General features: G+C 35.0%; 1 protein-coding gene across 3 annotated transcripts in view; it reads right to left on the minus strand.

The window, feature by feature from the left end:
• Positions 1–2,204: 2,204 nt before the first annotated feature.
• Positions 2,205–27,044, minus strand: part of SEMA6A (semaphorin 6A) — a 204,434-nt gene continuing 179,594 nt past the window's right edge. For all 3 annotated transcript variants that reach the window (XM_053701581.1, XM_053701580.1, XM_053701579.1), the window contains one exon: positions 2,205–4,092. In XM_053701581.1, coding sequence (XP_053557556.1) covers positions 2,903–4,092 — 1,190 coding nt within the window. In that variant the 3' untranslated portion in view covers positions 2,205–2,902. The remainder of the gene's footprint in view (positions 4,093–27,044) is intronic.

The raw sequence follows: 27,044 nt of genomic DNA on the forward strand, positions 1-27,044 counted from the left end.
TGCTTATGTATATTATATGATATTTGCAGTTTTTAATATCTTAAATCTGATGAGTAATATAAAAAGCTGGAAACAATTCTTTACTTTCATTACTAGAGGAAAGAAATAAGCAAAATTATTTTACTGGATAACTTTATTAAATGCTGTTAATCAAATGTGTGATTATTTCATGATTGCTTAACCTCAATAGACAAACATATTTATGGATAGATGTATCAGTAGATGTATGGATGGTAAAAGAGAGAGAGAGAGAGAGAGAGAGAGAGAGAGAGAGAGAGAGAGAGAGAGGGATGGATGGATGGATAGATATATTAGATAGATAGATAGATAGATAGATAGATAGATAGATATAGATAGATAGATAGATTAGATGGATAGATTAGGTGGATAGATTAGGTGGATAGATTAGATAGATAGATTAGATAGATAGATAGATTAGATAGATAGATTAGATAGATAGATAGATAGATAGATAGATTAGATAGATACATTGATTAGATAGATAGATTGATTAGATAGATAGATTAGATAGATAGATAGATAGATAGATGATGATAGATAGATAGATAGATAGATAGTTGATAGATAGATAGATGATGATAGATAGATGATGATAGATAGATAGATAGAGACAGAAAGACAGAGTGTTTTTATTAGTTTGGGACGGCTTATTTTGCTTTAAGAAATGTCACTATCACCATATGGAAAATATACGTTTTTACTTCAAAGTTTACCGTGACAACTATAGAAAAAATGAAAATAATACTTGAGAAAGATGTAGAAAAGACAATGTTTTAACATAAGATAAAGAAGAAAAAGAATTGGAATGATATGCAACCACCCTTGTTACACACTTTGGTCTAACATAAACCATCTTGATTTTCTAAAAATCACTTACATATCAGCATACTTCAATTAATTAAATCATTGAAAAATAATCAGACAAAAGGTATAAAAAGTGAAAACATTTGTTTTTTTCATTTAGGTATAAAAACCAAGGTCTCTAAAGTATGTTGACACAGATGTAATAACTGATTTAAAATATATTTTGTGTACAGAAACTAATTTAAAGAGAAAAAAAAGGTAGAAGAAAAATAAGAGTCACCAAAAGAATTGTGTTTTTTGTAACATCCTTCTGGTTTTCCTTATTATAGCAGTACTCAATTACAGCAGGAGCCAGCCTGCATTAAACTATCTATTCTTCATTTCAGACTGTACATACATACTGCGAGAGTAGTTGGGACTTACAGAGGCCAGCCAATCGCATTCTGTTTTACATCCAGTGTATACACCAGACATGAAGACAGTACATAAGTTGACGCATAGTATCATCATACTGAAATTATATGGTAATAGGGTAAATTGGTAAGAAAACAAAACCTGCCACCCATACCAGTAGAGATTCTATCAACATTGTACAAGGGTGGTTTCAGGATGGAATTGGCACATCCAGAATGGTTAAATGAATTACAGAGGGCAGTTCTTTCAGAAATGTATTCCGACTACATTTTTTCTCTGAACTGCTGTGATTTAAACCTCCGTAATACACAACAGCCAATGGGAGTACAGATGGTGTGAGGATAGGAAAGGTAAATAAATATATATAACTATTTAAAGGAAGGTGTTATAGGTACTACTAATCACAAGTACACAAAACTGAGGGTGTAAGGCACAAATTTACATGTGGAAGAAGAAAGGTTATACATGGATCTAATTCCATGAATCACCCGTGAGATAAGACCATAATTTATATGCATGATATCCTAGCTGGCACAATATGCATTTCACACCATGGGGTGGATTCCATTTGCCAACTTACATGCAACATGAATGGGATGGCACATCACAAGCTGGTGCCTTTACAGAAAGGAATCACCACTAACAAAGCCATGTTGACAGCAATGTTATATGCAATTAAGTGCAACATAGAGAGACATCCTTACAATTTTTAATGGAAGAAAAATTAGTAAATGTTTTAAAAGAAATCAAAGGCCCAGCCAGTGAATTACTCTAATTAACGTGAATAAATATTCCCCTTTGAATCCTATCAGAGCTGGGTGGCTCTGCAACGTATTACTGATCAATAAGTTACATATCCTAGCCCAGTGCTGAAAAGTGTAATAAACAAAAAAATGTTGATGAACTGGAAAGAGTGGAAAGAGAAAGGGAAATCTGAACACAAACTTTCGGATGCCAGCTCAAAATGATTTCCTCAGCCAATTTATTGAAAAAAAAATAATAAAAAGAACTTAACTACTCCAGTTAGCAATATCATGTTAAATATGAATCAAGTTCATTGTCTTTTTGTCCACAGAGCTGCTCAGAAGGTGATTTCCTTAGGAAAAACAAAATGAACAATAAATAATTGAAGTTACTATTGTTAACGTTCACATGTTATTCATTAAAAAGAGGAGAGTAGCAGAGATTTGAAATAGCTGTGCCCAGTTCGGCATTTATCTGCTAATCAGGTGGTTGTAACACTGATGGGCATTTCACAGTATCTGCACATAGTAAACTTCTGCCATTATTATGTTTATATCATCAATGTCTCTGAAGTCATGCGTCCATTTTCTTGTTGTTGTTGGCTGTTATTCTTCTGCCCTCCATTAGCCAGTTCCAGAAACCAAGGAGGTGAAATGCAACATCCAACTTTGTGCTTTTGGCTCATGAGTGTGATATTTTGTGGTTAAGTCATTAACAGTAACAACTGTCCACATTGTGTGCAGGTCCTGCAGTTGAACATAAACCATACATCACATGGTTATATAAGAAAATATTTCACTTTCCTTTCCAATGAGTCTTTAGCTTAAAGACAGCTTTCTTGGAAATTAAATTTTATTGATGAAATTGCAGTACACTGGCTCAAAATGGCAAATTCTGGTGTTCCAGCATCTTGTTCTGATTATGTACATGCATCATTAGACATACTGGATGATGAATGAGGTGAAAATGTGGGTTTGGGTGGTACATCTGGCTTTATAGAAGGTGTACGTTTCACACCTGATCTGGGGAGAGAATTATAGGCATTGATACTGGGCTGCCTTGTTAGAGTCACTGTCTGCCCTTGAGCAGCACTGAAATGTATAGAGTCTACTCTTTGTGGAGCAGGAGGAGGGTTATCCCCTCTACCAAAACTTTGATGTCTTGAAAGATGAGAAGAATTTGATGAATTGGTGTTATTTCTTTTCAGCGTGGATGATTGTTGAGTTCTTGTGAGTGAGTTTGTTGGGTAGTTTCTCTTGTATTCCACACTGTAGGCAGAAGAGTGCATATCAATGCGTTTGCCCATTCCATTTTGAGACATTGAAGAGCTTGGTGGTCCTAATGAAGCTTCTCTTTGGGGCACTTTAGGTGGTATACCCTCGAGATTATCCACTAAATTCACCCCATGATTTGGACTTTTACTAGAAAGATGATCTTTAATTGTCTTGTATTCTAGAGTTGAACTCTGATTCTCAATAGATATCTGAGCCACCTCTGTTAGTTTGGGCTGGTCGACATACTCATGTTGATATCCCTGTTGTGATATTGGAAGGACTACAACACTGGGAATGTGGCTTGGTGATGCTCGAAGAGGCAAATCAGTTGGAATAACTGGTGATGCCATAGGAGGCATATCTTTTGTGCAGGCATTGATTATATTTTGATTTCTTTCCCAATCCCTACTGCCCCTGCTTGGCTTTCTCTTTTGTTGTAAAGTTGGAGTGGACTCAGGAGTTGGTAGAGCAGTTAGATCAAGGTGGTGTTGCTCTGCTTTAATTAACATTTTGGCAGCAGTTCCTGGTGTGGCAAGTTTGCCATTGTGCATCAAAGGTGCAAGGATAGCTTCAGGTTTAGGCTCTTTGGACTGACTGTCAGTGAAGAGTCCACTTAGTTTAGTGACACTTGCCATTGAATCTCTCCGGGAATGACCCAGATCTTTATCCTTCCTCTGCACTACATCCACATCCCTTCGACGATGGTCACAGATACAATAGACTATGATTCCAGAGAACACAGCTCCCATGACGAAAGCAAGAATGACAGCAATTGCCAAAAGAGTAACAGGAACAAGCTGGTCCTGACCTTTAAGATAACTTTCACGAATCACTCCTGCAAAAAATATGAAAAACAGTTAAAGTAAAATAACTTGGGGAAGTATTATAATACAATTCTCAGTTACATATTTTTCAAATATATATACATATATATATATATATATTTTTTTTTTGTTTTAAATAACATCAGAAAAAAACACATAAAAAAATGTACATTAACAATTCAAAGAATTTCATACAAATACAAGATGACTTCTCATTTGACTGAGCAGGGATGCATATCTGAAGCCACAGAATAGATGACAGTACCTAATTCTATTCACTTAATAAACAATCATGTCTGAGTGTAACAACAATTATGTACCCCTATTAACTAGGAAGCAAAAAACAAAAGAAAAAACAACATCATGTCATGTTTGATCAAGTAGATATAAAAATAAAATGTGTCTAAGTGGTAAATTAATATCCTGGCAAAAACTGTAAGGCATTATTAGTAAAATGGGTAAATATGGACGGTGAGGATATTATAGTAAACAAAAATGTACACAGGTAAGGCAACTCTCCATTTCTAGTAATGTAATTATGAAGTTACCTAGAAAATATGTATTATAAGTATTTCAATTAAGTTCCATCAAATGCCATGTAATGCATTCTTACTGCAATCAATAACTATATTTTTACTTAGAAGTGAATTTAAAATGTCAAAAAGACATTTTAAGAAAAATACAAAAAACTCATACAGGACTTCTAAGTGGATCTAAACAGTGCTTTTATACACCATAAGCACTAGTGATACAAATTTAATATGTAATTTTACTATTTCGTCTTTTTTTTTTTTTTTTTTACAAAAAAGGGCTATGGGTATTTGTTAGTCTGCTATAAGCACAACAAAATCCCCTATACTAAGATTACAACTGTGTATGCTCATGTCACTCTCTTAAATTACCCAAGGTGGTAAACGTTATAAAATAATGGACTGGCCTCACTGTACAGAAACGTGGCAATTTACCTTCCATCGGAAGCTTTAGGGTTCACTGCCTTTGAATCTGACTGCATTTAAATATATATGCAATATATTGCCAACTAAGTTTCGCTGTAAATATAGTAGATTTCCATAAACTGGATGATATTGTTTAGAACATCAGAAATTCCTGGTGATGCTTCCCCGTTATAATACAGGTTACTCTCATGGATATTTGCTATGAATGTGATCACCATTGTTAAAGGGCCATTATACACTCATTTTTTCTTTGCATAAATGTTTTGTAGATGATCTATTTATAAAGCCCATAAAGTTTTTTTTTAAAATGTATAATTTTGCTTATTTTTAAATAACATTACTCTGATTTTCAGACTCCTAACCAAGCCCTAAAGTTTTATTTGAATACTGTCAGCTACCTACTCTAGCTTGCTCCTGTTTGTGTAAAGGGTCTTTTCATATGCAAAAGAAGGGGGAGGGGAGTGTCTTATTTCCCACTTGCAGTGGGCTTTCCAACTGCCTTTTCAACAGAGCTAAACTGAAAGCTTCTAAGTAAGTTTTTAAACAGTTTTATACTGGATTTTTATATCAGTATCTGTGCATCTTATTCTTTATAGTAGTGTCTATTACATGCAGTTATATGAAAATGAGTGTATACTGCCCCTAATATAGAACAAAAAAAAGAAAAAAAAAAAAAAACTTTATAATAAACCTATGTGAGCTGGGTTTGTTGATAGTACATGTTTATATAGTTTGCTATACATATGTATTATATTGTAAACAGCTATATTACGCATTTTAAGTAAGTTTGTTAATCAAATAAACGTGTTTTTAACTTTTTGCGTGTTTTCTTTTTAGGAACGAGATTTAATGCAAGTGATAGTAATATCCCATAGAAGATACGTTTGGTAGTGTGAGTGTTATAATAAAATTAAAAAAAACTAAGTTCACACTGTACTGAAAGGGTTTACTAATATTGCTGTGACACTGTAACAAGTATTAATAAATTATAACATGTTTGTTACAGTGTGATTGTGATATTAGAACTAAAACACATACAGTACAGTGTAGTGGCTATACAAAAATGTTAAAATAGCCATCTATTAAAAAAATTAAAATAAAAACATATTGCAAAGTTTGGCTTATTATTTTCATATTGTTATTTGAATATACTTTTTGAAAACTTAATAAATATTTAAACAAAAAAATGTACTATTGTCAAATGAAAAGCCATGGTACTGTCTCCCATCGGATATTCATATCACATACACTAAAACCTGTTCCTAAAAACAAAAGAACATGCTAAAAGTTAAAAATGCATTTATTTAAATAACAAACTTACTTAAAGGGACACTCAAGTCAAAATTAAACCTTCATGATTCAAATAGAGCATGCAATTTTAAACAACTTTCCAATTTACTACCATTAACAAAATGTGCACAGTGTTTTTATATTTACACTCTTTGAGTCCCAAGCTCCTACGTAGTATGTGCAGGAATTCATAGAATATACGTATATGCATTTGTGATTGGCTAATGGCTGTCACATGATACAGGAGAAATGAAAAATATACATAACTGAAATTTTTTGGAAAAAAAGCTATTACGAAGTTCAGAGTACAGGTAGCCCTCAGTTTACGCTGGGGTTAGGTTCCAGAAGGAATGGTTGTAAATTGAAACCGTTGTAAATTGAAACCCAGTTTATAATGTAAGTCAATGGGAAGTGAGGGAGTTAGGTTCCAGGCCCCTCTCAAAATTGGCATAAGTAACACCTAATACATTATTTTTAAAGCTTTGAAATGAAGACTTTAAATGCTAAACAGCATTATAAACCTAATAAAATAATCACACAACACAGAATATATAAATAAACTAAGTTAAATGAACAAAAACATTTGCTAAACAGCATTATAAACCTAATAAAATAATCACACAACACAGACTTCACTTGCATTTTTCTGCAAATAGTTCTTTCTATGCATTCCAATCTGGACTTATTTATAGACAGGAAGATCTTGTTCCTTTGAAATCTGCTCGATAGCTCAGGTCTGGTTAAAATTATTAATTTCAGCTTGCTTGGCTTTGCTGCAACACAATCGAACAGCTCCACCTACTGGCTTTTTTAATAAATGCACTGTTTCTCAATGCTTTCCAATAGCAGTCACATGACTGAAAAAAAGGTTGTTATTCTGAAACGGTGTAAATTGAACCGTTGTAAAACGAGGGCCACCTGTAATTGCTATTACATTGGCTTTTTATCATGTATTTGCTTATTACGCAAACCTACTGTCCTGTAAAATTCCTAATAAAGTATTTTACAATATAATAAATATATATAACATGGCATATACACTAAACATGTGCATGGCAAAAAAAATCGGTTCGATTCGGATTTTTTCGAATTTTGGTTCGGATCGATTCGAATGAAAAAATTTTTGAATCAATTCGGTTCGGATTTGTTTCGGATTTGTTTCGGATTTATTCGGATTCAAATAAATTCGGTGGATTCGGTTTGATTTGGTTCGGAAATTCGGAAATTTCGTTAAGTGTTAGGTGGGATGTGCTGTGTATTAGACTAGTATTATGTACTGTATATTAGGTGTAACCCATAGCAGAGTGATATAACCTAATATACTGTACAATACTAGTGTAATCCATGGCCATCCGAATCTACCGAATAAATCCGAATAAATCCGAACTAATTCGGATTTATTTGGTAGATTCGGCACTATTTTAATTCGGAAATTCGAATTGATCCGAATCCCGAATTTTACGAATTCGGCCGAATTTCCAAATCGATCCGAAACAAATCGCACATTTCTAATATACACATGTAAACTATTTTCAAAATCCTCCAGCTAATATAGGTTTATTATTCCTGTACTAGTTTCACTATTGTATTGTAACAGAAGAGGTTAAGTTTTGTTTGACATGTGTAAATTTTGTGTCATTCAGTAGTGTCTAAGGGGATCATTTACATTACATTTTCGCTGCAGGTGGCGAAACTGCTTTTAATATTCTGCCAGCAGCAGAGAACCATTGCCTCATACAGTGAAGTATAGTAAAACACCTCTTGGTGAGATTGCCTTGTAACAGTGACTTCATCCCTTTTCACCTACAAACAATATTGCAATAACTTTATAACATAGCGCTATTGTGACAATGCTTACAATATTAGGCCCTTAGTTTAAGTTCTGTTTAATTGTATCCTTTCATGTCCGTTCTTCTGTGTTTAATTTAAGCAATTTACAGTATATTATGTATATAAACAATATAAAGCTCAATGATAACAAGGGTAAAACACCCGATAGGGGGCGCTAAAGCCTAGAATGTGTACAATACCATATATACATATATATATATATATATATATATATATATATATGTGTGTGTTTGTGTATAATCCTGGCACAGTGAAAATCTGGCTGGGCCAATATTAGATTAATGTAGATCTATATATATCCACACATATATATATGCACATAGGAGTGTACACACGACCGTATAGATCAATATCTACATACAATTCTCTGATACAAATCACCATATGCAGGGTATTAAATGGCACAACCGTATCAATAAACAGTTAAATACCAGAGTCCAAAATAGAAGATGGAGATCAGACTCCAACAATGGTCAAATATATTCCAAGGTGTGTCAATTCTGTGCAATTCCAGGCCGCACTCAATCTTCACCCTCCAAAGGTCAGACAATCTAGAATAAACAAGGAAAGAGGCGCCGTATGTGTGAATCTGTAACAACCAGTTCCAAAGATAGAGCAAGTGCAGGGAACTCACATAATGAGAAGGCACTCAGATGTGCCTGTAGACGAAAAGGCTGGTATTTGCAGCAAACCAGCTAGCTGTACAGGGCACTTCAGGGTCCCAGGATGGAGATCTGCATCCTGGGACCCTGAAGTGCCCTGTACAGCTAGCTGGTTTGCTGTAAATACCAGCCTGCGTCTACAGGCACATCTGAGTGCCTTCTCATATTGTGAGTACCCTGCACTTGCTCTATCTTTGGAACTGGTTGTTACAGATTCACACATACGGCGCCTCTTTCCTTGTTTATTCAACAATATAAAGCTGTATTACTGGAATTGTATATATATATATATATATATATATATATATATATATATATATAAATACCGTCCATCTAGCTGTGTTACCCTCCTAGGGACATCCGCCTGGGTGCAAGAATAAACAATATAATCCTTGAAAAGTAAATGCACTCACAGGTCTTCTCAATCCAAGTGAAACCAAAGGTTTGTTTTATTGATGTAACGTTTTCAGGGATATCTTCCCCTTCATCAGCATAACATAAAAGTGAAAATGTGTTCAATTTATACATACATACACAATTCAGAAATAATTAAACAAGCAATACCTGTGTGTAATCAGTGAATTCAAAACCTGTAGGCATTGAACTGGAACGCACGCCTTGCATTCCATTCAGAGTGAAAAACCGGAAGTACTATGTATCTAAGCACTACCGGTGTGAGAATGTCAAAATAATATATTATCTGATTTCAACATATTAAATTTGCAAATATTCAAATGTGGTCTAGCCTTTAGCATCAATCTTATCTTAATGCCAATAAGCCGCTTCAAACAGTGAATCAACCTATGCTTTTTCATTACTAACATCGTAGGTGATACATGTGAAAACATACAAAAAGTAAAATCAACTTAACGCATTAAGCACACATCAGTTGTTACTGCATATACCTAGCCCAAATGTGTGACCGATGGCTAATTGGGGCATATTCTCTCAGGTCTTTCTCTCCCACCTCAGAGGAATCATGTGCACGTAACTGCCGCTAGTTACCATGGCAACCCGGGTAAACATAATCGCATGCACATTCCATCTACGGTGTCTGAGATAGCTCTGAAAACTTAGGCCTGATGTTTATAAGTACCAGCCAGGAGGGATACATGCTCCATATTCCGGAGGCCAACCCCATTTGGAATATCGCAGAATAATAAAATAATATGTACATAGAAAGATTATATACATAGAAACAATATTTTTGATAGACTCTAGGTATGTTAAAAGCAGATATCTGTAGGAGCAGAAAAAAAAGAGAGGCGCCTTATGGGACAGTATCGTGGTGTCACTAAGGTGCAGGATAGAACGGACAGCACACACAGATGGCAAGGTACTCACAAGTGAGATGGCATATGCGTATGCCAAACTAGACAAGACGGAACCTTAGTCGTCCGCCAGACGATCCAATGGGAAGATGGCTCTAGCACTCCAACGGTCCAATCCGCAACGGCGGAAATACACAAACGTCAGAGACCCACAGCGTCTGTGGGAAGATTAGTGGCTCAAAGTCCTAGGTGTAATTGGCAGGATACCGCACCAAACATAGGATCAAAATGATGGTCGGCAAAGAGCGGGGGTATCATAAAAGAAATTTTATTTAAAAAGGTTATTATTAAAACTGTTTAAAATACTAGTAATACACTACGTATTACTAGTATTTTAAACAGTTTTAATAATAACCTTTTTAAATAAAATTTCTTTTATGATACCCCCGCTCTTTGCCGACCATCATTTTGATCCTATGTTTGGTGCGGTATCCTGCCAATTACACCTAGGACTTTGAGCCACTAATCTTCCCACAGACGCTGTGGGTCTCTGACGTTTGTGTATTTCCGCCGTTGCGGATTGGACCGTTGGAGTGCTAAAGCCATCTTCCCATTGGATCGTCTGGTGGACGACTAAGGTTCCGTCTTGTCTAGTTTGGCATACGCATATGCCATCTCACTTGTGAGTACCTTGCCATCTGTGTGTGCTGTCCGTTCTATCCTGCACCTTAGTGACACCACGATACTGTCCCATAAGGCGCCTCTCCTTTTTTTTCTGCTCCTACAGATATCTGCCATCATCGTCTCCCCGGGAGTGCTGCCGCCAGATCGAGTAACCTGTGGTGGGGAATTACCCCGCTTCCCCCGAGACTGTTCTCTTTTTTTGTGCTCTGTTTGTCACATGTGCGCACCTCCATAAGGACTCAATCCCTGTTTTTCCCAGGTATGTTAAAAGTTTCATTACTTTTTCATTCCTTTCATTACTTATGGTACTATCAAATTGAGAGCTAAGCCCTCAATGTTATGAAATTGACATTCATCAAATAATCGTAATAATAATGTTGCCGTTCCCCGGCACACAAGTTGCAGCACATTAATTCTAATGAAAGATGGCTATAGATACGGGGCAAGCTAGTTAACCCACAAGTGAGGTATTATATGATCTCTACAATGACTTCCATTCTATTTGGATTATATAGTACTGAGACCGGGTGTATTCCACCCCTACTGTAACATATCCCTTATGAGTAATGTAAGAGCTCCATTATTATCACATGATTGGCATCATACACAAAATTATCATACTGCATCCATTCTTCATGAGTCCCCAATATATACACAGAGGGTTTCATAAATTTTCACTGGAGGGATTAAATCAAATCAAATGCGCCTGGTTCATTGGGTCTAGGAGAACTCTAGGTGGGTAACTTTTAGAATGAGAACCTATTGGCTACATGGTGCCAAAGGATCACATAATGACCCAATTGCATCATGGGACTTGGTTTGAAAGCAGTGGGTCTACCCTCCATAGGGTCTGGCCCCCAGTTCCAACGGTCCACACCAATTGTTGATTCTTGCGTACCCCAAGTATGTATCTCCACCCTAGATTAGCATTTTAAAATCTGGTGGTGAATTAAGCCCCCCTGGGATTATTGTGCCCAGGCGGTACATCCACTCAGCTTCTCGTCGGAGCAGAGTCCTATCCCGGTCACCACCCCTGTCCAGGCAGGGGATATGGTCAATCAAAATGTATCTGATGGAAGATACTTGGTGGCCCATTTGGGCACAATGCCTTGCCACCGGAGTTTAACTTGCCCAAGAACAGAGTTTCAAGTCTGACCTGTGTTCTCTCGAGCAAAGATACAGACGGAACCAATTGGGATTGACAGGACGTCGGAGGAGGAGTCCCAGTCCAGTTACCTGTATGCCTCTTGAAATTGCCTTGTGTACCAGGATCACGCTGCTTACAAGCCAACAAGGTCGAATGCTTTTGTTTAAGTTGAAATGCCGCACTTGGATATACAGGGAGTGCAGAATTATTAGGCAAGTTGTATTTTTGAGGATTCATTTTATTATTGAACAACAACCATGTTCTCAATGAACCCAAAAAACTCATTAATATCAAAGCTGAATAGTTTTGGAAGTAGTTTTTAGTTTGTTTTTAGTTATAGCTATTTTAGGGGGATATCTGTGTGTGCAGGTGACTATTACTGTGCATAATTATTAGGCAACTTAACAAAAAACAAATATATACCCATTTCAAATATTTATTTTTACCAGTGAAACCAATATAACATCTCAACATTCACAAATATACATTTCTGACATTCAAAAACAAAACAAAAACAATTCAGTGACCAATATAGCCACCTTTCTTTGCAAGGACACTCAAAAGCCTGCCATCCATGGATTCTGTTAGTGTTTTGATCTGTTCACCATCAACATTGCGTGCAGCAGCAACCACAGCCTCCCAGACACTGTTCAGAGAGGTGTACTGTTTTCCCTCCTTGTAAATCTCACATTTGATGATGGACCACAGGTTCTCAATGGGGTTCAGATCAGGTGAACAAGGAGGCCATGTCATTAGATTTTCTTCTTTTATACCCTTTCTTGCCAGCCACGCTGTGGAGTACTTGGACGCGTGTGATGGAGCATTGTCCTGCATGAAAATCATGTTTTTCTTGAAGGATGCAGACTTCTTCCTGTACCACTGCTTGAAGAAGGTGTCTTCCAGAAACTGGCAGTAGGACTGGGAGTTGAGCTTGACTCAATCCTCAACCCAAAAAGGCCCCACAAGCTCATCTTTGATGATACCAGCCCAAACCAGTACTCCAACTCCACCTTGCTGGCGTCTGAGTCGGACTGGAGCTCTCTGCCCTTTACCAATCCAGCCACGGGCCCATCCATCAGGCCCATCAAGACTCACTCTCATTTCATCAGTCCATAAAACCTTAGAAAAATCAGTCTTGAGATATTTCTTGGCCCATTCTTGACGTTTCAGCTTGTGTGTCTTGTTCAATGGTGTTCGTCTTTCAGCCTTTCTTACCTTGGCCATGTCTCTGAGTATTGCACACCTTGTGCTTTTGGGCACTCCAGTGATGTTGCAGCTCTGAAATATGGCCAAATTGGTGGCAAGTGGCATCTTGGCAGCTGCACGCTTGACTTTTCTCAGTTCATGGGCAGTTATTTTGCGCCTTGGTTATCCACACGCTTCTTCTGACCCTGTTGACTATTTTGAATGAAACGCTTGATTGTTCGATGATCACGCTTCAGAAGCTTTGTAATTTTAAGAGTGCTGCATCCCTCTGCAAGATATCTCACTATTTTTGACTTTTCTGAGCCTGTCAAGTCCTTCTTTTGACCCATTTTGCCAAAGGAAAGGAAGTTGCCTAATAATTATGCACACCTAATATAGGGTGTTGATGTCACTAGACCACACCCCTTCTCATTACAGAGATGCACATCACCTAATATGCTTAATTTGTAGTAGGCTTTCGAGCCTATACAGCTTGGAGTAAGACAACATGCATAAAGAGGATGATGTGGTCAAAATACTCATTTGCCTAATAATTCTGCACTCCCTGTATGAGCCTCTATGTCTAAGAACTGTAGTACCTGGCAAGCTGACGTTTGAGGACACTTTCACCTCAGTATTGTAAGTACATTAGCAATGCATGGTACCATTTCTATCAGTGACTTTGAAACATAAAGAAATCTAACAAGATAACTACATTGTCTCTCCACTCAGGACTTTGTTTTGAGATTTTCTGCTTATGTTTATTTGACATACTTTCGTATCTTAAAACCAATCATTGTATATATTTCAGACTACCTAGATGTTTGGAAGCTCTCGTAATTATTGTCTGTTTGCAACAATAACAATATATATTATTTCAAACAGGCACTCCACTGCAGTGGCATTTTACTGTAATAGCATAAGCATGCTTCTTTTGTTTTGTTTTTGGGAATAAAGGTCATGGTTTTTTGAAGAGACGGATGTGTGTTGGATGTTTCTTTGTTTTGACACAATGTTTCAGCCTTTAATCTACATATTAGATCAATTAGGAGCAGATTATTGCGGAGTGCTGTTTTCCCCTACTTTATACATAGCATTCTTATATAGCTCTGCTATGTTATAATATTTTTCTCCTTAAAAAATATTTTGAATTTATATTACTATTAGGGGTCTGCACCAGGCCAATGATCAGCCAATGCAATCTAGGCTTTAAATAAATTTGTTTTTCTACTTTTAAACACTAGTATTCAGGTGTTTTAGAAAATAATAGTTTTTCTCCCTAACTCTATTTTTAATTTATATATATATATATTTATATATATATATATATATACACACACACACACACAAACACATACGGTTTAGATTTAAGCAGTATACGCTGTGGGTAATTTAGAGCAATTTCACACATTGTGATAAATATCATTTGGTACTGCGTTATTTCTTGGGACTGATTATTCATTAGTAAGGCATTTTAGACACACTGAAAAATCAATTTTGTGGAATAGCATAGAATGAAGTGATCGCTATCTCATAAGAGATAAATATTCCCCTTTGATGACAGAAGGCCACAATTACTTAAAGAGACAGTCAACACCAGAATTTTTGTTGTTTTAAAAGATAGATAATCCCTTAATTATCCATTCCCCAGTTTTGCATAACAAACACAGTTATAATAATACACGTTTTACCTCTGTAATTACCTTGTATCTAAGCCTTTGCAGACTGCCCCCTTTTTTCAGTTCTTTTGACAGACTTGCATTTTAGCCAATCAGTCAGAGGCGTAACTAGAAACCACAGGGCCCAGGTGCAAGAATCTAAGAAGGGGCCCAGTCGCAGTTGCGACCTCTGCACCCCCTGTTGTTTCGCCCTTGCAATCAGTGCTCACTCCACGGTAAATTCACATGCATGAGCTCAATGTTATCTATATGATACATGTGAACTAATGCCTTCTAGTGTTGAAAAACTGTCAAAATGCATTTAGATTAGAGGCGGCCATCAAGGTCAAGGTATTAGCATATGAATATCCAAGGTTTAGTTTTCAACTAAGAATACCAAGAGAACAGAGCAAAATTGGTGATAAAAGTAAATTGGAAAGATGTTTAAAATTGCATGCCCTATTTGAATCATAAAAGTTTATTTTTACTTGACTGTTCTTTAAGAAAAAAATCCTTTCAAAATATCATTATAGTTTATTTAGAATAACACATAATACTGTAGTGATTAAAATTGTGTATGGAAAAAAAACAAACAAATGCAAACTGGAAAGGACAATTTAATTCTCCAAAAGAAAACATCAACCATTATACAGGTATTACTACTACTAATACTACTAAATATTGTTATATATAGGAAAGCAAATACATATATTTTTTTTAAATAATCCAAAAATGCGGCAACTAATATTTAATTTCTAGAACCGGTCTGTGCCAACCTGCAGAGGATTGGCAAATTTGTGGTGGTGACATCATGTAGAGCATTGCAATGTGGAACTGAGCAGGGAAGGGTGCCCCAGTACCTAGGGGATAAATATTAGTTGATGCATTTTTGGAATAAAAAAAAGTAGTGTGAATTTGGGTGCCATAGATCCAATAGAAAACAAGAACCTGAAACATCATCATTCTAAAATTCCATGACATGATCTGAAAGGTCAAAACAATGATTAAAGATCTTTGCTAGGAACTGAAAGATAGGACAATAATTTTGAACGATCTGAGTCCTTTTTTCTGATGTGGTTCTTATGACATAAATTACAGTTATAGTATAGTAGAATGTTTCTAAAATAAAAGCCCACAAAGCATTAATTTTATGTAATATCTTTATTTATATCTATATTTTACCATAGCTAAATATTGCTTCACTTTATATTGGCAGGTAGGTACATATAATATAGTATTTTATCATTTTTAGGATGAGCTCAGTATATGAACAGTTCATGATCAGATAAAAAAAGTGTTCTAAATGCAACAAATAATTTTGTGCCAATCCCCTATCTCTGTATTTTGTTAACAATTGTTCAACTTTTAACTAAAAGATCGCTGTTCCAAACTTTTAAATACCTATACTACTATAATGCTACCTTGCTACTGGTTTGTATTGAAATATGTTTCTAAGCCATGGCTTGATACATTTGCATGAAATTAAGAAGCCATCCAGCAGACTCAGTGGTATAAGTAGTAGATTCATAGGGGCCTATCTATCAAGCTCCGAAAGGAGCTTGACGGCCCGTGTTTCTGGCGAGTCTTCAGACTCGCCAGAAACAACAGTTATGAAGCAGCGGTCACAAAGACGGCTGCTCCATAACCTGTCCGCCTGCTCTGAGCAGGCGGACAGACATCACCGGAAATCAACCCAATTAAGTACGATTGGGTTGATTGACACCCCCTGCTGGCGGCCCATTGGCCGCGAATCTGCAGGGGGCAGCGTTGCACCAGCAGCTCTTGTAAGCTGCTGGTGCAAGGCTGAATACGGAGAGCGTATAGCTCTCCATATTCAGCGAGGTCTGGCGGACCTGATCCGCACTGTCGGATCAGGTCCGCCAGACTTTGATAAATTGGGGCCATTATGTATAGTATCAATCAAGCAGTGTTCTAAAGTATAAGTGGAAATTAAAAACAGCAGAATCTAATCATCACACTTGATACAGATCATGTTTTTTAATAGTTTAATCAATTCATCCCAATCATAATTGTTCCTGCTTTATAAAACTGCTTCAAATAATCATTAACATTAGTTTAATACAACCAAAATTGTTCACTCAGAAAGTTATTTTGCACAGATGCTTTATTTAAATCTATAGAAACCTCTGCTACCCTAAGTGTGCACTTTCAAGGCAAGCACTGTACAAGAATACGAATAAGGCTTTTCCTTACAGCTAAAAACAGAGCAATTACTCACTCCAGTCATTGAGCCTATTGAACCTACAAACAGGAACAAAGTATAACTAAATGCTTTTAACAAGAAAACAGGAGCTATATTACAAACTTGTAATACTTCTCCTAATCTTTATCTTTTTTATCGGTTCTAGAGTCTGCCAGAAATATATTCTATTGATTAGAGCTGTTTATACATGATTGATGTGTCAGTCACTATACAGTACTGAAGTGATAAATAGACATCTGTGTAGAGCTGAATACATGACCCAACTCAACAAAAAGCCCTCTGTGCTTTTCATACAATCATGTAGAAATATGAATTCTATTTATTGCATTTTTATGTAACATGAACTTATTTGAAAAGGAACATCTCAAAATACAAAACTGAATAAGAATTCCTTGCATACAGATACTTAAAGGCAATTTATTCAAATTAAAAACACTTGGTTACAAGAGTTAATGTTTTTGACGCCCCAAAATATCTTTAAATATTACTTGCATATTTTCTAAAATATTTTATAACTCATTTACATAATCATTAACTTTTTTTTAGCAATATTTATTATATAAAATGTTCCAATGCAAGCTTCTGAAAATACTGGACTTTACAGGTTCAGAAGGATCCTACAATAGCCATGTATTTATTTAGAAGGCCACACAAGAAGTGATTATGGGGTCTATGGCACCTTTAATAGTCTGGGAGGCACTGATTTAGCTTAGTAGAGCCAATATGAGCTGCAAGTTTAAAATACTAAATAGTTATATTTGTAAATATTTATTTCTTGTTGTATTGTTTATCTCCTTCACTCGCTCTGCTTTGATGCTACCCCCCCTCACACACACACACACTTTTAGGAAAAAATCATAATAAATTTAAATAGGAATGTGATTTCAATCTTATGTTAAAGGGACAGTCTAAAAACAATCAAGAGAAACAGAACCAGGGGACTGTCTAGTCAAAATTAAATTTACATGATTCCGATAGGTCATGCAATTTTAAACTTTACTATTTACTTTTATCAAATTTTCTTTGTTCTGTTGGTACTTTTTGTTTAAAGCTAAACCTAGGTAGAGTCATATTTCTAAGCTATTCAAGTGATTACAAATACTATGCTACCATTGTAATACTTTAAATTAGATATGTGCATGATCGGAAAATTTGTTTCGGTTCAGTTCGGATCGATTTGGAGTTTTTAGAATTTCGTTTTGGATCGATTCGAATTCGGAAAACTTCGAATGAATTTGTTTCGAATTCGTTTCAGATTCATTCGGATTCGAAAAAATTTGGCTGGATTCTGTTCGATTCGGTTCGTAAATTCGGAATTTCGGTATGTGTGCTGTGTATTAGACTAGTATTATGTACTGTATATTAGGTGTAACCCATAGCAGAGTGATATAACCTAATATACTGTACAATACTAGGGTAATCCATGGCCATCCGAATTTACCGAATAAATCCAAACTAATTCGGATTTATTCGGTAAATTCGGCAGTATTTTAATTCGGAAATTTGGAACGATCCGAATCTTCGAATTTGACGAATTTTCCGAATTACCGAATCGATCCGAAACGAATTGCACATGTCTACTTTAAATAGCATTTTGCAATAAAATAAAATTGTTCGTTGTCAAGGCATTAGTTAGTGTAATAAATATAATGTAATTAATGTAAGCGCTAGGAATGTAATGATTAATTGAACATGTTCAAATTTTTCATTTTAATTAAGGCATATATTAGTATATCTTCTCAAATACTAATTCCATGGCACAGATTCCTGGGGTACTAGACCAGTTTGTTCCGTTTCTATCCTGGAATGTCCATGAAAGGGACACTCAAGTCAAAATTAAACTTTCATGATTCAGAATGAGCACGCAATTTTAAGCAGCTTTTGAATTTACACCCATCTACAAACTTTACACAATCTTTTTAATATTTACACTTTTTTAAGGCACCAGGTCCTACTGACCATGTGCACAAACTCATAGGGTATAATTATACTGTTGTCTGATTGACTGGTGTCTGTCACATGATACGGGGGGCTAGCAAATGGGAGAAAAAATAAATTTGCCAGAAAAAAAATCTACTGCTTTTGTGAAAGTAAGTGCTATTGCATTGTCTTTTTATTATGCATGTGTTAATTATGCAATTGTACTTTATTTAGTGGTCCTTTAAAGGGACAGTCTACACTAAAAATGGTTTTGTTTAAAAAGATTGATAATGCCTTTACTACCCATTCCCCAGCTTTGCACAACCAACATTGTTATATTAATATACTTTATAACATTTAAACCTCTAAATATCTGCCTGTTTCTAAGCCACTACAGATAGCCTCTTATCACATGCTTTTTTTATTTTCTTTTCAAAACAGGAGACTTCTAGTTCATGTGGGCCATATAGATAACATTGTGTTCATGCCCGAGGAATTATTTAAGATTTAGCAAAACACAGTACTAAATGCAAGTCAATAGATAATAAAAAAAAAAGTCATGTGATCTGGGGGCTGTCAGAAGATGCTTAGATAAAAGGTAATCACAGATGTAAAAAAGTATATTAATATAACTGCTGGTTATGCAAAACTGGGGAATGGGTAATAAAAGGATTATCCATCTTTTAAAACAATAAAAATGCTATTGTAGACTGTCCCTTTAACTGTGACTTTTGGACACCTAGCTTGTAAATAATGCCTTTACAATCCCACTATCCTTTGGTTAATCACATTAGAACAGAAGACGATTAGAAGGACAAGTGTATTTGATAAGAGGGTACAGATTGTCTAATACTTATCTGATAAAAAATCATTTATAAATGTTGTTAGGATATATCTTTTTTTAAATCAGAAGCACATTTAAATGTTGCTGAATATAAGAAGTCTGCTAAAAAAAAACTCTTAAAGGGACAGTCTAGTCAAAATTAAAATTTCAAGATTCCAATAGGGCATGCAATTTTAAAAAACTTTCCAATTTACTTTTATCATCAAATTTGCTTAGCTCTCTTGTATTCTATGGGGAAAGTTTATTCTAGGTAGGCTCATATTCTAATTTCTTAGCCGTTGTCATATAGATAACATTGTGCTCACTGCAGTGGAGTTAGTTAAGAGTCAGCACTGATTGGCTAAAATGCATGTTTGTCAAAAGAACTGAAATAAGGGGGAAGAGGCTGCAGAGGCTTAGAAACAAGGTAATCTCTTAGGTAAAAAGTATATTAATATAACTGTGTTGGTTATGAAAAACTGGGGAATGGGTAATAAAGGGATTATCTATATTTTTAAACAATAAAAATTCAGGAGTAGACTGTCCCTTTAATCATCCAATCACATATTGTGCCACATTGTCAAATGTTAGTGACCGCTGCGTCTATTGTTAACTTGTTTTGCAGATGGCAACTCCTAAATGTTGCTGTCTCAGTATGTGCATTATTTCTGGGATGAGGAGCATCCACCATGATTAAGATTCCAGGCAAGAATTTATTCTTTTGCAAGATACATAGGCTGAAAAATGCAGCAGTCCAGCTAAAGAATGTAGAAAAGAGGTCAACTCCCTCGTAGATACATTAATCATTACCAACAGGGGACATCAACTTGGCGCTAACAAAATGTTCTTGCGTAGAGCCAAAACTTGCTTGACACTCCAGATTCTAAATTCAATAGTGGAATTAACAGAGCTACAATAGCCTTGCAAAATACAAAGCTCTATGAACTGCTTTGTCAAATTATGTTATCTAAATTTGAATGATTGCAAACTAAAAAGAGACACAAAGTGATTTAATATTATATTATAAAATGCTTAATTATACACAGGAAAAAAACATTTGCAGTATATTTTAATTATTTATTTTAACCCATTTTCTTGTAAACTAACTCTAAAGTTTTTGGTTTTCCAACTCTGAGAATCAGAAATGCACACTGTAGATGTCACAAGCCTTCAACTCTGTCCCTATTTGAGCTCAGCAAGAAGGGACTAGAAAATATACTGTTATACAATATACTATTTGTCAACAAAATGACAGTGGCAAACCTGGACTCATCCAAATAAGGCAAATTGTGAATGGAATCTGGTCTTTGAAAAACAATAGCAGCAAATACATGTTAAGCCGTTCAAAAGCATTTACGCTCTGTATGTTAATTTATTACAACACCACACAGAAGTCTTGTGATTACATGGTATGTATGTCCCTTTAAAATCTGTTAATATGCCAGACAAATGTTTATATATATATACCAAAATATTCTACCTAGGGATGGGCAAATATTTTTTTGGCCATTTGTTGGCCACATTTGTTTGATCTAAAAAAATGTCAGCTGTTTGGCAAACAAATGCAACATTTCATTATATCAAATTCAATAACGGAATACTGAATTAACTTTCAGTTTTAAAACTATAACATTAAAAAATAGCTTAAATGGCTTTCAGTATGTTCATGATAATCAGCATTTGAATGCGTTTTTTAAATGAATAATACATTTTTTTTGTTCTTAAAAAGATATAAAAGTTTCATTTGTTCTACTGTTAAAGGACATTTGACAACATTTAATTATACCCAAACCATCAGAAGAGTGCAGAAGTATAATAAGGGTATCAGGCACCCAGGGGTAAGAACATTATCTGCACCCCAAGACAGTTTCTCGCTTATATATTCCTCTGCAATTCCTTTGATCCTGTGAATGAAGAAAGGGGTTGAAAATTGCTGCCTTTTTACAAGTGAGAGTGGAAAGGTGGCACATGTACTCTTAGTGACACCCAGTAACTGCTGGGAATTATAGTTCCTAATAGTCTTGGCTTCAATGGCATGGTGCCTCCATCCACTAGAGCTGTGCTAGATCATTTAACCAGTCAGTGAGCAGTAGCTGAGAGGACTATGTGAGGGGTTACAGTGCACCCATTAAAGCCCATGCTACACCCATGGACGATGAAATAGCCAATATATGTATTTATAACCCTCCCATTGGTGAGGAGTGCTGGCATTATGATGTCATTTGGAGATTTAAAGGGACACTAAAGTCTAAATTAAGCTCTCATGATTTAGATGCAGTTTTAAGAAACTTTACAATTTACTTCCATTATCAAAATGTATGGTCTTTTTATATGCACACTTACTGAGGCACCAGCTACAATTGAGCATGTGCAAACATTTACAGTGCTTACGTCTGTGATTAGCTGATGACTGTCACATTGTACAGGGGCAGCAAATACAATTTCTTTAAAAAATCTAACGCTTATTTAAAATTAAGCAAGTGCCAATGCATTGTCTTTTCTATTGCGCACTTGCTGTTTAAGCAATTATAATGTATTTAATGGTCCTTTAAGTAAAACATCTACTCAAAAACATTAGTTTGGTACTGAAACTCTTGCAGGAGACAGATGTCTATTGTATGCATACAAAATAATGCTTGTATTTACAGAAAAATAAGTAGCTGTACAGAATAGAGATTAGATAATGTAATATCTAGGATAGTAGATGGGATCGTTATGAATTAGATACACACACTAAATAAGTAAAACATTTAGTTTATTCTATAAGTTGGCAGCCTAAACGTCAAAGGGGGAGGCTGCAGGGAGCCATATAAGATAGGACGTTCCATGCCGCCCTAACGGCATTAAAGTCCAGCACTGTTACCACGGCATTTAACGTCCTAACAGTGTGAAAGGGTTAACATCCTTTTTTCTGTAATTTTCAATAACCCAACTCCGCCCACCATTTGCCTTATTTGGAGGATTCAACCAGGGCTTTAGTCTGCAGACAACAAGGCTAGGCACTGGCAGGAAGTTAGTATAAAATCCATTATTTTACAGTTGCTATCTAATAAGTCTAATTAGGGACAGATATGTAGCAGAGTTACCCTTGACAAATCAGCAGAAATCACCAGGGTGAATCTCCAGTGCTGAGAATAAGAAATTGCTCAATTTTCAGAGCTAAATTGTTTTTATAATTAAAATATATTGCAAAGTTGTTTCATCATACATAACTAAACATTTTATGTAAAAGGTGTTTACTTTCCCTTTAAAGTCAGCAAGATACTGTGGAGTTCTAAGGATGATCCACTCTAAAGCCATTTAGCACAATTGGTCAAACACAAAAATATTATCTCCTCACTGATACTTTCATTATAAAATGGAGACAGACACTTTTAATAATGTAATCAGCTCAATCTTATTTTGACATTTTATATAGCTATATGTTTGCTATGAATATTCAACTTCATATACATATTTTCATTGGTTATGATATGTATTTATAAAAGCATTATCATTCTATATTTTATTGAGTAGGACCCAAGAGAAGTTTTAAAGGTTACAGTATAAAAAAAACATGCTCTGCTAACAGATGTGTAATAAACTCTCTCACAGTTTTAACCAAGGTAAAGAAAAGGCAGAAAATGGGACTAATTTAATGGCTATTAATATATTTGTATTTGAGATAATTTCCTGCATCACTCTGTTAAAATGTGACACTTTTTGATGACTCTCCTTTGCAAACAGATAAACATAGCATAAAGGGGTTGATCAAAATGTTTCATTTGTTTTGATGAGCCGTTTTGTATATTGTTATGATCACAATGAGCTATTTTGATTGTTAATCAGTAACACAGTTATCAATAACCTTATACTTAGCATGATCAGTCCTTTTTTTCTGAGCACAATACATATTTTAAACAGATATTAAACAGTAAACATAAAAAGGAACAGATTTTGTAAAAAAAATTCTCAGTGTAGCCCTGCCCCCCGTGTGATAAGAGTGGAGAATTTTGAAAACCTAAGTTTGTTAGTTCTCACTAACCTAGAGGTTTTATAACATCAGGCTAAGATAAAACTTCCTGTAACGGCCTCCTCCTCCTTGTAGGGCTGTGACAGGAAGTGAAAGACACTGCACAAATGTAGTGTAAAAATAAATAAATGGTAAAATCCATTTAAATATATGAATACTACATATTGCAATACTTTCTAGCAAGTATAAGCAACTGCTTAGTGTTTTTTTTATACAAAAATGAAACTGACTATATTTTCCCTACACCTCAAGTATACACTTCTAAGTTATACAGCTTCAATAAAAAAGTTACTGCCTCATGTTCTCTCTCTTCGATAATCTATACTAATAAATTCCATTTGCCTTTGGTTTAGCATTTTTCCCCCAGCATACTACAGATCCCAATCTATACTAATTTGTTGGCATTTATTTCTCATACTTCCTGCACCTGCCAGTAGAAATAAGTAAAGTCTGACAACTCTGTTGAGCCTCATTAACTATTACAACATTTCCAAAATTTGCCATTCAATTTTTTTTTCTCTCTAATCCTTTGATTCTATAATTCAAGCAACAGTTAATTTTTCCAAATTTACCTATTATAAAATTCTTTTTTTTTCTCCGCAATTTTTTTTTTTTTAAACACAACTCATAGCTTTAACCTGTTTTACTAATAGCGAGATGCATTGAGTTAAATGCGCGACCAGTTGGAAAGACTTGAAAAGGATTTCAGGAAGCGCTCTTCTTTTTCTGAGCTTCCACTGTAATGTGTAACAGATGGCGTTGTATGAAACCTAAACATTGGCAAATGGACGTGGAATGCAATAAATTAAAGACAAGATTTTTCATGAAACTACTAATTACTTGCAAACTTTCAATGGCTGAATGTGTTACAGCCAGTAAGTAGTGCATACTGTGGGTGTTAAAGCTATTTTGAGCACCTCATCTTCAAGTAAAGCTCCCTGTAGATGAATGTGATTCAGCCCACGTGCCTTTCTGCCACCTCAAGATATCAATTTATTTGCCTGTAGTGCAAATTATAACTGAAGATACAAGATATATTGATGTGTTCTTTGTTCAATTATTTCAATTTTTATGGAGCTCATTCATATTACACTCTTTATAGTATTATCTTGAAGAAATCTACTATGTGGCTGAATTATGTGAATGAAATCCCACATTGGCCAAGCTCAGAACCCAATTACAGAAAGCATGCTGGGAATTAACAATGTATTACCCAGGTGTGCATATATATTTACTATACTGCTTTGTTGTTTTAGATCATTTAGGCAGTGAACTGTTAACCCCTCCTGTTCCATAAAAAATATTTGTATCCAATAATCTGCTAAAGATCAGTTACGGGGCAGACAATTAAAAACATAAAAGATTTGTTAGAAAATGATAAAAAGGAGAAATGCAATTAATGGTGATAAATTAAAAAAAAAAACAGACTTTGTTGCAGGTGTAATGTAACTTCCAGCTGCTGATCCTTTACCTTTTTGTTACTTAATCAATTTATGGTGGGTGATAATTATTTAAGTTACTCTGGGAAACTCAGATAAATCTTCAAAGTCCATTTTATGAAAAAATGATTACAAATAACATAATTGATAGGTTGTTGTTTTTCTTGCCTCCCCAATTATCTATTATTGGGGGAATTAATAGTGGTGAAAAAGATATGGATACGAAAAAAAAATGACTTGTGTTAGTCCTCATTAATGAATTAATCTTTGTATTTTTAAAGTGATACACAAAACATTGAGATTGCAAAATAAGATGTTTAATTCTGTATAATAAAAAAACAATGTAATTTCAAGCAATATCATTTCACTATTTATTTTCCTTCCTTTTAAGTAATGTAAGTTTGTAAATTGTGATTTTTTTTTAAAGTGTACACTGCAGACTCCACAAACATAACCCTGTCCCTAATTGGCTAAGGAGCTATAAAATAAAGCCGGCTTTTCTAACAAAATAGCAGAGGCTAGCCATAGCTACTTCAGTAACAAGTTCAGATTGGTTCCTCCAAATAAGGCAAGTGGTGGGGCTAGGTTATTAAAAACAATTGTGGCAAACGAGGTGTTAATGTATTCAAAATGTTCATACCCACCTTTAACCTTAAAGGGATAGTCTAGTCAAAATTAAACTTCCATGATTCAGATAGAGCATGTAATTTTAAGCAACTTTCTAATTTACTCCTATTATCAATTTTTCTTCGTTCTCTTGGTATCTTTATTTGGAAAAGCAAGAATGTAATCTTAGGAGCCGGTCCATTTTTTGTTCAGCACCTGGGTAGCACTTGCTGATAGGTGACTACATTTAGACACCTATCAGTAAGTGGTACCCAGGTGCTGAACCAAACTAGACCGGCACCTAAGCTTACATTCTTGCATTTCCAAATGAATTTACCAAGAGAACGATTTTTTTTATAATAGGCGCAAATTAGAAAGTTGTTTTTTATTGCCTGCTCTATCTGAATCATGAAAGTTTAATTTTGACTAACAAGATTTTTGCAAGACTGCAGAAAAACCATGTAATTACAAAGGGCCAGATTACAAGTGGAGATTTAGAAATACTCTTTTTTGCACGCATCGGGTTGCACTCTCTTATTAAAAGTTGAAAGTAAACTGTTTTCACTTGCGTGCTAACAAACATTAAAAACCGAACTTACAATATTGTGCGTGTAATAAAGTATTCCCCTATAGAAGTCAATCGTGCAAAAAAAGTGGAAAAAACTCCCTACTCATGCACAAACCTGATCGCGTATTCTCAAGTGCACTAACCCGAAATGAAAATATGAATATTTCACATTCCAATGTTCTTCACATAGAAAAATGGCCTATTTATTCTTAAATTCATATTTCTACATATATCTGATGGTATTTTTGTACAATATATATATATATATATATATATATATACTTATATATATATATATACATGATTATATATAGGTATAGGTATATACAGGTATATATAAGACTATCTATTTTATAAATACATAGAAAATATTCTGCTATGTGTAGAACAATGGAATGTGAAATATTTACAGTAAATACATAGTTTATTTAATATTAATATTGCATGCTTTTATATGTTTTCTTCTACTTGACTGCAAAGGGCTCCAATGCACACACACACACACACACACACACATATATATATATATATATATATATATATATGTGTGTGTGTGTGTGTGTGCATATGCATTAATGTGTTTATGTGTGTGTATATATACACACATAAATACATATGTACACACATAAATATATATGTACACACATAAATACATATGTACACACAT

The sequence above is a fragment of the Bombina bombina genome, chromosome 2, assembly GCF_027579735.1.
Source record: "Bombina bombina isolate aBomBom1 chromosome 2, aBomBom1.pri, whole genome shotgun sequence".
NCBI lineage: Eukaryota > Metazoa > Chordata > Amphibia > Anura > Bombinatoridae > Bombina > Bombina bombina.